Below are 13,279 nucleotides of genomic sequence, written 5' to 3'. Positions count from 1 at the left end.
GGTAGCAGGCAGCAGTTGATGTTCACAGGAGAGGGAGGGGTGCTTCCAAGGTGGGATCTCAAACACACACACACACACACACACACACACACACACACACACACACACACACACACACACACACACACACACACACACACACACACACACATACATACATATATACAACCCCTCCTCTGTCAGGGGCTTGGTGACACCACGTCTCCCACGGCGATCGTGGGTCCAGCCTGGGTGGCTCCAGGCCTTCTGTGTGTCTCTCAGTGTGTGTCACACCAAAGGGGTCCCTGCCTAGGCTGCCATATGCCACCCACCCAGCCAAGGGGAGAAGCGGAGGGTGAGGTGGGGTTGCAGGCCGACCCCTGGCCACTGAAGCCACCAGTTGGCCCATTCTCTCAGTCACACGCCAGCCGGGCGCCATGTTTAAAGTCCCACGGCTATTTATTTGGGATACGCAGGATGGGGTGGAGGTGATGGTGGGGGGGGGGGGGGGGTACATTAGTATATTCTCTTTACTGGTTCATGAAAGCAATAATGTGTATATTCTCATGCACAAACACACAAACACATGCACCCACACAGCAAATTTTGGACCTCATCTGAAACAGGCCCACTGAAAACCTACACAAATACACAAAGACAGTCAAAGGCAACCTAAAATAGAACAGAACATCATCACTATAATACAAGGACCTAATTACATATTTATCTTTTGTGTATATATGTGTCAATCTGGCACCTAAAAGAAACAGTATATCTTGTCATTCTTATGCAGATGACATACAGCTGTATGTCACTCTCTCAATTTGATGTCAGCATAGGCCCTGTATCTATAGAGTGCTTTTTTCTCAACAGCATCTTTTTTCCAGTTGCTTAAAATGAGAAGGCCGACTCAAAAAATAAAATAAAATAATAATTAAAAAACACCATATCTGGCATATTTCTTCCAAAAGCGCTCCATTTTCTTTTTGTGATTTAAGCTGAAAATCACAGACTGCACATTCAACTATTTCATAATAGCGCTATGATGTCACTGCAGCGCCTTTTCAGGCAATCAATCACTCAAACTGTAGGGTGCCTTAAACCTTTAGTAAAACTTTATTACTGTGTGTGGATGATTTTCCAACAAATTATGTTCTTTTTAATCACATTTTCCTCCTTATGTCTGTTTTTTTTATAAATGTGTAATACCTTGACTATCAATGTAAAGTGCAACTAAGAGTTTTTTTTTACGTTAATGCTTACATTACTACTCTACGTAGCTCCACTCTGTTCATCTGAAGCCTCATGATGGCATTAACCAAGGCAGACATCCAGGTCACAGTCATGTGACCTGACATAGTGACAATGTGACTGAGCATATAACCACCCTTTGCCAGCAAAGGGTGTTAAAATAGTTGTTTAGCTATAATTAAAGTTGTGGGTCAGAATTGGTTCTCCTGCATTGGACCCATGAAGATAACCAACGCCTCTAATTGTTATATTTGAAGGTATTCACACAGAAGGTGTGTTGCAGGTGTGTAGCAAGCACACAGTCATGTGATATGTGTGCATGTTTGCATGCAATTAGATGACAACTGTGTAGCGCTCTAAATGCTCCTGCGTCAGAATACTCAGAGGAATGGCTGCAAAACAAACACCACACACAGCATTTTAGCCTCTGACTGCAAATGATAAAATGATTAAGTTAGAAAAACACTTTCCTGATTCTTTCTTTCCACTGTAAAGTGCAGTGAGTGGGTGTCGCGGTCTGCACTACCTGAGTTTTCTATCTCAGGCTGTAAACCGTTTTCCCAGACTAGCTTCAATCTAAAAGTCTCGTGGGTCTTCAGCTGATTTTCTTTCCGACTCCGACGCTGAAACAGCCCGAACACATGCAAGCACACCAGAGGGGTGTTGATCCGCATGGTGCCTCTTATGTTTTATCAGGTTACACACACACACAACACAAACTAAGGAATTACACCGAGCCTATAACCTAGTTGTTTCCCAACTTACTCAATTAAACCCCATCTATTGTTGCCAAAGGGCCCACTGGGCACCTGTAAACGAGTGTAATATTTATTAAAGCTTTAATTTTAAAGAGAAGGAAGTCATTTTATTGGGGGATGTATGCCTTTGCAGTTATGAAGCCTTTGTTCTTAATAAAGGGATATTGCATTATCTGTAATCTAACTCTGCCTGTCCATCAGACTGTTACAACTTCAACATGTCCAATAGAACAGTCTTACCTATCATCCCATTTTTTTCCTCTTAGGTCCAGTTCCCAACACCCCACTTCTCCTTTTCAGTCTCCCTCCCTCTGTCCTTCTACTCTTGTGCTGAGATGAGGTTAAGTGGAAACCAGAGTATCAAGTCGGAGACAAACAGGACAAGAGGGAGCCAGCCTCATAAATCTGCCTTACTGCAGCCCACACCATCCACAGTGCAGTGAAGAGCACAGCGCACGCACGTGTACACACATTTTTCAAATGTATTTGTCAACTGAGGCATGTGTCTCTGAGGCTGTGCGTGTTCTTTCGCATGTACACAGCAATTTGTGTGTTAATGGAACCAAAAATAAAGGAGTTAGCAGAAATTCAGCTCCCACATGCCGACTGGACTCTGTGGACCCTCAACTTGCCAACAGCCAAACAGATTAATATTGCAGACTAAAAAGCAGCAGAGTGAAAATATAACATAACTGCCAATGTGTCACATTTTCCTCAAGATCTGTCAAACAAAAAAGAAAAAAAAAATGGTTTAACTGTGACACCCCCCCACCCCCCATTGGGCCACAATGGAAACAAGCATTTTTGCTTTTTTTTTTTTTTTAATTTCCGCTTAGTGAAATTTTAGTATTATTTAATTTGCATGTTAGCACAATTAGGTTAGCACGGTGGCTTAGTGGTTAGCACCGTTGCCTCACAGCGAGAAGGTCATGAGATCAATTCTCACCTGTAGTCTTCTCCCCGTGTTTGCGTGGGTTCCCTTCCGGGTGCTCCGGCTTCCTCCACATCCAAAGACACTGAGGTTAGGTGGACTGGAAACTTTAAACTGTCCGTAGGTGTGCGTGTGGGTGTGAATGTGTTTGTCACAAGGCCACATATAGACAAACAGGCTGATGTCCTGTCCAGGGTGCACCCCGCCTCACACCCTGTAACCGCTGGGAGAAACTCCAACCCCCCAAGACCCTTAATTGGAGTAAGCGGTTGAAGATGAGTGAGTGCCTTAGCACCGTAGGTATCCAGAGCTGGCTGAGGGTGCCATGGTTGTTGTAATACCCACAACAAATCTACCAGTTATGAAAACCATCACTCAGTCTGCAAAAATACGCATTCGTTAAACACTCGTATCATTGTTAGCCTGTTAGCCTTAGCTAGCTTGTTAACCATGAGAAGGGGTGTACGTGCTAAGGCTTCATTTGTCCCACTTAGTTCACGCCAATCTTGCTCATGTGCCACCTCTTTAACCAATTATGGTTTAGTTTGGAGGTAGATTTTGTACTTCTGTTTCAGTTCATTGATATTTAAATTGAAGCTATTTTTAAAGAAAACCTATTGCTAAGATGTAAAGTTCAATAAAGGCGGGATGCTTCAAGAATAAGTGGGTAATCCCGTTAAATTGTTTACAAATTTTGCCAAAATAATCATGATTATGATTTTACGCCATAATCGAGCATGCCCTCACACAAGCATCACTTCTGTTTGAATCAGAACTTCTGAAGAGAAAAATAGCTGGCTTCTATTAAACAGAATAATCTCCTTAATGGTGCCTCTCATTTGAAGTGACAGCTCTCATCTGTAGGAGAAAGCAGGCAAAAGAAAAACAAGAGCATGAAGACGAAAGAGTGGGAAATATTAAAACCAAATGAGTTCAGTATCACTCCATCCAAAAGCATTTTACACCCCAGCCCCTTGAGTATTGGCCTTCTTTTTCCATAAAGACTGGTGATTTATTTTTTTTCTTTTTAAAAAACACAAGCCATTCTCCATTTGTCTTTGTGTGCAATTCGTTGGGATTAGCACTCTGTAACCCCCATTCTTCAATCGACACACACTCCACTTTACGCAGTGATAACTACACCAATGCTCACGCATGTGTGCGAATATGATTATTGAGGAGAAAATCAGCGCGCAGACATGAGCGTCTGACCTTGTGTGGGTATGTGTGAGACAGAAACTGCAGCCAGTTTGTGCACCGACATCAAAGCAAAGATGTCATCTTAGAAGACTGTTAACTTCATGCTGTCCCTGAAGACAGGGTGGCACCAGTCAGCGAAGTTTTTTGACTTTGCTTGTAGCGTAACTGCAGAATACTTACCTTGAGATAATATGAAAATAAGTCCTTGTAGGTATGTGCACATAGAGTGAACTTTGCTGCTTCAACAGCGAGACCCGCTGTAAAATGATGTACGTCTTTAGCTGCTATTATGGTGAGGGTTAAATTTAGGGCTGGTTTTCAGTGACAGGCTCAAAAACTTTGACAAGCAAGTCTTTAAATGTGGAAAGCTCATTTTCGTGCATGTTGCTATACAGAAGCCAAAGGGGCACTTTCCTTCTGGGTATACAGTACCGATGCCAAGATGGACCTGACAAAGTGTCACAATGTGAGGACCTGGGAAAGAGACTGGGTTCTGAATCACTGCAGATCCTTCAATAAACACAATTAAGGCCAGTTTTCACTGCTGCTAAAGTGAGGGAATGTCAGCTGAGGTGATGTGGGCACATGGACATCATCCACTATTCAGGCCTCAGTGTTGTTGGATACCAGCAGCTGGCCAAGGGGACACCCAGGTTTCACCTGGCTGTGGCAGATACAGATGGTTGCTTTCAAGAAGTTGTATGCATGGCTGTTGCCAACCAGTATCCAACAGGGTCCTGTGTAAGGTTGGGTATCGAGAACCGGTTCTTTTTGAGTATCGTTAAGAAATGATTTGATCCACCGATGTCAATAGTCTTTTTGCTTAACGATTCCCTTATCGTCCTTCAGAGCGGCTGTTTTTGAGGGTGTTTGTCAGGAAAATGATCATTTCTCTACATTGATTACAGACACTGTAGCGGCTCTGTAATCAACCGTTTCCGCAGCACAACTCCACTTTGAAGCGTGAACCAATGAAGCAGTGCTTCGATCCACTGGCTTGTTGTTTCTTTGATTTTCTGCTCTTCAGAAATGGCAAGTCCACTTCTTAACCCCTCTCAAAGCCATTGAAATATCGTGAGTCACTTTTGTGTGGATTAAAGTCATTAACTGGGACTCTAGTCTTGTAGTCAAGAAACAAGAATCGTCCTCCGTTCTGTTTGCACAGCTCGAAATGCTGCGCGGCTCTCTGCCGAGACAGAGTCCAGTCGGAATTAATAACTTCAAAACGAATTGCCGCTTTAAATAAAATAACACCTCTTTCCTAAGCTGTAATACAGACAAAATACAATCAACTAAAATGTTTTTTTTCTTCCCAAAATGAGACTTCCTGCATTCTTTATGAATTACATCCTGACGTGAAGCACAGCCGGCTGCAAGAGCTCAGCTCAGATGTATGGAAAGATATTAATGCCTGTAATGTCTGAAAGGAAATGCTTTTGACAAACACTACAGATTTTTATTTCTATTTATGTCCAGAGATCAAGGATCCACCATGTAGAGTTTATTACGTCCAGAGTTTAAGGATCCAGTAACCAATTTCATATTTATTTACTTCAAGACTCAATAAAATGTTGTTCAATTTCAATTTAATTTCAATCTAATCAGCTTATAAAAATGCCAAATCACAACAAAAGCCATCTCAAGGCGCCTCACACAGAACAGTTCAACATAAAAAATTCAAAAATTCAAATACATAATTAAAAACAGAAGTAAAAGAATAAAACAGATTAAAAAATAAAAACTATTCATAAGAAAGAGAATAAAAAATAGGCTTTAAGTCTTGACTTAAAAATGTCTACGGACTCCGACTGCCTCACAGTGGCAGGAAGACCGTTCCACAGAGCGGGTGCACGATAAGAAAAGCTTTTTGACCCACTGACATAGAAAACCTGCAAAGCCTACTTTTAGTACACAAAAAATTCACAAGAGGTATCGATAAGGAATCAGACTGATACGCGAAATCGATAGATAAAATCTTATCGATACCCATCCCTAGTCCTGTGGTGCTCTCAGGCCTTAACTGACATTTCACAACAGCACTGTAAAAAAAAAAAAAAACAACAAATAAATAAAAAAAAATTGTTGGAGAAGGTTAGAAAAACCAGATCAACATGTGGATACCAGGTCCTGTGGTGGCCCTGAGCAAAATAGGAGCAGTACAAAAATCTATATTTAAATTCTATAGAAATGATTAGTTTCAAAACTACATGATAGCAGCATGGTGGCTTAGTGGTTAGCACTGCTGCCTCACAGCAAAAGGTCACGGGTCGCTTGCTACCTTGGGCCTTTCTGTGTGGAGTGTGCATGTTCTCCCTTATACTCAATGACTGCTGGGATAGGCTCCAGCCCCCCGTGAACCTTAAATGGAGTAGGTGGGTATAGAAAATGGATAGATGGAAAAACAGCATGTTATTTTAGCAACAAAAAATGATTTATCATTGATTTAATCTGTAATTTAATTTATTTCTTTTTGTAAATGACAACAGCTTTGTCCTGTAAAATTTACAGGCTGCTCTGGAACGGTATTGGCACATTTTTACAGAATTATTTTGGCAACTGCAGCTTACATTTTTGGCTTTGTTTTTTCCAGAAAAACAATGGATTTTTTTTTCTCATTTGTTTACAGTGTGTGCTGCTCCTTGTTACAGCTTCTATTGGCTGGGCACAGAGAAAAGAATGATGGATAATCAGATGGCAGAGCGAGTTTCTGACAGAGTGATGTTCCACCATTTCAGCTCGGAAAACTGGCCTCGGAGGATGTTCATTCAGTTGTTTAATTTTGTAGAAAAAAGCAGATCACAGACATGACACAAAACTAAAGTCATTTGAAATGGCAACTTTCTGGCTTTAAGAAACACTATAAGAAATCAGGAAAAATAATTGTGGCAGTCAGTAACGGTTACTTTTTTAGACCAAGCAGAGGAGAAAAAAATATGGACTCACTCAATTCTGAGGAATAAATTATGGAATCACCCTGTAAATTTTCATCCCCAAAACTAACACCTGCATCAAATCAGATCTGCTCGTTAGTCTGCATCTAAAAAGGAGTGATCACACCTTGGAGAGCTGTTGCACCAAGTGGACTGACATGAATATGGCTCCAACACGAGAGATGTCAATTGAAACAAAGGAGAGGATTATCAAACTCTTAAAAGAGGGTAAATCATCACGCAATGTTGCAAAAGATGTTGGTTGTTCACAGTCAGCTGTGTCTAAACTCTGGACCAAATACAAACAACATGGGAAGGTTGTTAAAGGCAAACATACTGGTAGACCAAGGAAGACATCAAAGCGTCAAGACAGAAAACTTAAAGCAATATGTCTCAAAAATCGAAAATGCACAACAAAACAAATGAGGAACATATGGGAGGAAACTGGAGTCAACGTCTGTGACCGAACTGTAAGAAACTGCCTAAAGGAAATGGGATTTACATACAGAAAAGCTAAACGAAAGCTATCATTAACACCTAAACAGAAAAAAACAAGGTTACAATGGGCTAAGAAAAAGCAATCGTGGACTGTGGATGACTGAATGAAAGTCATATTCATTGATGAATCTCGAATCTGCATTGGGCAAGGTGATGATGCTGGAACTTTTGTTTGGTGCCGTTCCAATGAGATTTATAAAGATGACTGCCTGAAGAGAACATGTAAATTTCCACAATCAATGATGATATGGGGCTGGATGTCAGGTAAAGGCACTGGGGAGATGGCTGTCATTACATCATCAATAAATGCACAAGTTTACGTTGATATTTTGGACACTTTTCTTATCCCATCAATTGAAAGGATGTTTGGGGATGATGATAATGCATCTAACCCCATAGAACAAAAACTGTGAAAACATTCCTTGCAAAAAGACACATAGGGTCAATGTCATGGCCTGCAAATAGTCCGGATCTTAATCCAATTGAAAATCTTTGGTGGAAGTTGAAGAAAATGGTCCATGACAAGGCTTCAACCTGCAAAGCTGATCTGGCAACAGCAATCAGAGAAAGTTGGAGCCAGATTGATGAAGAGTACTGTTTGTCACTCATTAAGTCCATGCCTCAGAGACTGCAAGCTGTTATAAAAGCCAGAGGTGGTGCAACAAAATACTAGTGATGTGTTGGAGCGTTCTTTTGTTTTTCATGATTCCATAATTTTTTCCTCAGAATTGAGTGATTCCATATTTTTTTTTCCCTCTGCTTGGTCTAAAAAAGTAACCGTTACTGACTGCCACAATTTTTTTCCTGATTTCTTATAGTGTTTCTTAAAGCCAGAAAGTTGCCATTTGAAATGACTTTAGTTTTGTGTCATGTCTGTGATCTGCTTTTTTTCTACAAAATTAAACAACTGAATGAACATCCTCCGAGGCCGGTGATTCCATAATTTTTGCCAGGGGTTGTACACTAAACCAAATAGTAATGTGACTCCAGATCTGCTGTAGTACAATGCTTTGACCAATGAAGGAAAAAAAAAAAATCAAACTGTTGTCTCCAAATGAGCTTCAAACCTCCAGAAGTAAAAACATCATGACTGATGGCTTCCTGGAAAATAATCCATTGCAATATTTTTTCAGCAATCTTTACAGGCAGCTGACTTAATTTTCCTTCTAACACTCCCTCTTCTTCCATGCTTCTAATCTTTTCTTCACCATATCCCTGGAACACATTTACTCTGATTACCAATAACAATAATGATGCCATTAGCTTTTATTATCACATTTTCCCAAGACCCGGCCAGCTCCCACAGACTCTGATAAAGCAACAAAATAGCACCTGTTTCAACCTTGACTCACACCTTTTATGACCACAGATTGTGTATCTGCCTCATATCGACATGAACAGCAATAGCACATTATATACAGGGGTGCACATAACTGGTACTCATGGTGCTCGTCTGTGCTGAACATCATTGATGCACAGCAGAGGTAAACACTTTTCCTACAATCTGTCATTGCTTTCCTCTTATGAAGCACTTTCCTTGTGTTTAGCACGCACACGCACCATGAGTACCAGTTATGTGCATGTCTGATTATATAGACAGTACAGTGTTAAAAGCCACCTGGGGTTGCTTTTTTGTTTGCTACAGTTGGTTCCCAGTTTGGAATTTTATATAATTATTTGTTCTATTATAAAAAATATTTTGTTTTCAAGAGTAGATTTTCACCACTCAGTATTTAAAGATATGACTATCTGCAGGTGAACATTCTCAAAGAGCAGCCAAAACCAGAAGAGACACTGACTGATTCTGGGATGTTTTCAATAGATGCTGGGAGCACACGTGTTTTCTGTTGATGAATGTGCATTCCAGAGGATCTGGGCTGGTTTTGACAGAAGCTGAACTGACCTTGTTTCACCTCAGTAGCATGACTCAGCTTTGAGACTTGAGCGTCTCCTTCTGGGGTCGCTTTTTATGATGTCACAAAAGGCCAGTCACTCCCCTATAACGAAGGCTTGGAGAAAGTCAGAATCCAGATGTAACTGACACCTTCCACAACACCCCCTTCCACTTCACCCAACCCCCTCTCATAAATGAGCATGTCCAATCTAACCACTGGGTTTCATTAAAACCAGACCACATCAATCAGGGCCTGAACTTTAAAGGCCAGGTCCCTTCTCCAACAACATGGTAGAAAAACATAGAGCTGTTAAAGTAAAGGACCTCACACTGCACCTACAATCCAACGCTCACACAGTTAACACCACATTTCTGCAAGGCTGACCACACATTGCAACCTCAGTCCAAGACCACACAGTAGGTCTCGTAAGACTGACAAAAGACCTTGTAAGACCTCACACCAGGCTTGAGCACAGCTCGATTGGACCTTGGAGATTCCCACACCTGTAACTGCAAAGGAACTCCACTGATTAGCTACTGTAGTCCCCACGCAGCAATTAGAACCACAGCAAGTGTTTAGACCCGTGAGTCCCTGGACATATTTCGTTCAGAAAATGAAGTGAAAAGGAAGTGCAAGATCCGCTTTTTACCCAGAGCTGTTTTCCCGATGGTGAGAGCAGTATCAGTGAAGAGCCAAAAATACATAGCAGGAAGCTCAAGGGGGATGCCAGATGGACAGACGGCAGGATGGATGGCTAGATAAATGAGGGGAGGCCAAGCAAGAAAAGGGGAGACTGGGAAGGAGTCCAACGGGTGGGGACAGGAAGACAGCCTTGTGATGGAAAGCTTTCAAACTACTTTGCATCAGCTGCCTGAGGACTGCAGCTTTACAAGAGCAAGATGAGCCGGCGCCACTGGAGCTGCTTGGCGCTCTTCAACGAAAATCAGATACAGAGACGGAGTACGACCCTATCACCACTATACCCCAGTCTCTGCCCCATCTGCCAATCCCCAATCCCCATCAACCTCTGAACAAAAACAAATCATAACAAGGCTCGTTGTACTGGTCTTTTATGTCAAACCCATTGACGAGCTACTTGTTGAAACGTGGTAAATGTTAAGGCAAAGTCACAAATCCCTCAGTTGTCCAGTTTCAAACACCAATGTGTAGGGGTTGGCCGTTTCTGTCATTTTCTATGATGTGTAGGGAAATTAGCATTTACCACATAAATGATCAAAACAACTGTTTAATCAAATCTGAAATAAAGGGATTGAGTGGAGAAAGGTGGCATTTGGTCTTACCAGTCCACACTAAGAGATCGCCTCCTGTAGGACGTAGGTCTGTTCAAAGTAGCCTTGTCTACTTTGGTGGAGCGCTCCTTCAAGGAGAGACGATGGGTAAACTTAGAAATTCCGGATTCTAACCTAGGAGACAGAACAAAAACCAATGGATTATCAGGGGTGGATCTAGCTTCAGATGAAGGGGGCATGCACCTAGAAAAGGTTTTAAATCTACAGCCTTTAGCCTGCATTTGAGGGCAACACGAAAACCTAAATGCTGACTCTTATTGTTTTTAAATCAAAATTTTGATTTTAAACACTGTGAATCTAATTCTGCATGCAGCAGCGCTTGGGACTGGGGGTTCCAACCCCCTTTTGAGCCACCACTGAGTTTCTACACTCAACAAAAATATAAACGCAGCACTTTTGGTTTTGCTCCCATTTTGTATGAGATGAACTCAAAGATCTAAAACTTTTTCCACATACACAATATCACCATTTCCCTCAAATATTGTTCACAAACCAGTCTAAATCTGTGATAGTGAGCACTTCTCCTTTGCTGAGATAATCCATCCCACCTCACAGGTGTGCCATATCAAGATGCTGATTAGACACCATGATTAGTGCACGTGTGCCTTAGACTGCCCACAATAAAAGGCCACTCTGAAAGGTGCAGTTTTATCACACAGCACAATGTCACAGACGTCGCAAGATTTGAGGGAGCGTGCAATTGGCATGCTGACAGCAGGAATGTCAACCAGAGCTGTTGCTCGTGTATTGAATGTTCATTTCTCTACCATAAGCCGTCTCCAAAGGTGTTTCAGAGAATTTGGCAGTACATCCAACTAGCCTCACAACCGCAGACCATGTGTAACCACACCAATCCAGGACCTCCACATCCAGCATGTTCACCTCCAAGATCGTCTGAGACCAGCCACTCGGACAGCTGCTGAAACAATCGGTTTGCATAACCAAAGAATTTCTGCACAAACTGTCAGAAACCGTCTCAGGGAAGCTCATTTGCATGCTCGGTGTCCTCATCGGGGTCTCGAACTGACTCCAGTTCGTCGTCGCAACTTCGCACAGCCATTGAAGAGGAGTGGACCAACATTCCACAGGCCACAATTGACAACCTGATCAACTCTATGCGAAGGAGATGTGTTGCACTGCATGAGGCAAATGGTGGTCACACCAGATACTGACTGGTATCCCCCCCCCCCCAATAAAACAAAACTGCACCTTTCAGAGTGGCCTTTTATTGTGGGCAGTCTAAGGCACACCTATGCACTAATCATGGTGTCTAATCAGCATCTTGATATGGCAAACCTGTGAGGTGGGATGGATTATCTCAGCAAAGGAGAAGTGCTCACTATCACAGATTTAGACTGGTTTGTGAACAATATTTGAGGGAAATGGTGATATTGTGTATGTGGAAAAAGTTTTAGATCTTTGAGTTCATCTCATACAAAATGGGAGCAAAACCAAAAGTGTTGCGTTCATATTTTTGTTGAGTGTATTAACTGGGTTATACTGCTAACCACAAACAATATTTCACTGCAGTACATGTTTAAGCAGTTAAAGTTGTCACAGTACCAAGATGTTTCGACAACAATAACATGACAAAATCTACACCACAACAAAAAGGAATGCAATACCATGGTCAACAACAGTAACCTGAATAAGATTTCAAGCCCTATTAACATTTAACACAAGGCAACAACAAATAAACAAACAAACACCCCCCATACATACATACACACACACACACACACACACACACACACACACACACACACACACACACACACACACACACACACGCACACACACACACACACACACACACACACACACATACATACCCACCCCAAAAAAAGATGTCTTTTGCACAGGTTTATATTATTGTTGAGTAGAGAACTGGTGTTTCTCTGCCAGTATGTCACAATGTTTTGGCAATTACCAATATTGCTGCAAAGACCACAAATGTCTTAGCACAATGAACCACGCTGACGCCAAATCAAAACTCACAGAAATCTCAATACTCAATGGGAATGTAGTGCATGAATTTGATAAACAGTGAAACAATGCTGAAATTCTCAGAGGAAACATTAGGTTTCAGGCAAAGCCACATAATGACTGCCTAATTTTCTCAAAATCTCTTTCACAGAAAAAAAAAAGTGAAGTCACACACATGTTCAGTCTCCTCTATCGGGTTGCCAATGTCCCAGTTCAAATTTTTACTCAAAATTAAAAACAGGAAAAGTAATATTTCTTCCATTTCAGGCCAGAAGACATTTGATGAGTGGCAGTACTGCAATATTGCCGTGGTAACAGTGGGGACTAATCAAAAGGTAATAATATCTTATTTATGAGGCTAGAACCGCAGGAGAGAGAGAGAGAGAGAGAGAGAGAGAGAGAGAGAGAGAGAGAGAGAGAGAGAGAGAGAGAGAAAGAGAGAGAGAGAGAGAGAGAGAGAGAGAGAGAGAGAGAAACATTGCTTTCCTCAGAAGTGTTTGCAAATGCTGTTTGCAGACTTCTGGACACTAAAAAAAAAAAA

General features: G+C 41.6%; 1 protein-coding gene across 1 annotated transcript in view; it reads right to left on the bottom strand.

Annotated features, from left to right (window-relative positions):
* Nucleotides 1-13,279, bottom strand: part of LOC117530936 (ankyrin repeat and fibronectin type-III domain-containing protein 1) — a 322,495-nt gene that overhangs the window by 55,186 nt on the left and 254,030 nt on the right. The window contains exon 6 of the mRNA XM_034193900.1: nt 10,744-10,866. Coding sequence (XP_034049791.1) covers nt 10,744-10,866 — 123 coding nt within the window. The remainder of the gene's footprint in view (nt 1-10,743; nt 10,867-13,279) is intronic.

Source organism: Thalassophryne amazonica, chromosome 18, assembly GCF_902500255.1.
Source record: "Thalassophryne amazonica chromosome 18, fThaAma1.1, whole genome shotgun sequence".
NCBI lineage: Eukaryota > Metazoa > Chordata > Actinopteri > Batrachoidiformes > Batrachoididae > Thalassophryne > Thalassophryne amazonica.
Note: the sequence above shows the minus strand (reverse complement) of the source record. Positions and strands in the feature narration are given on the sequence as shown.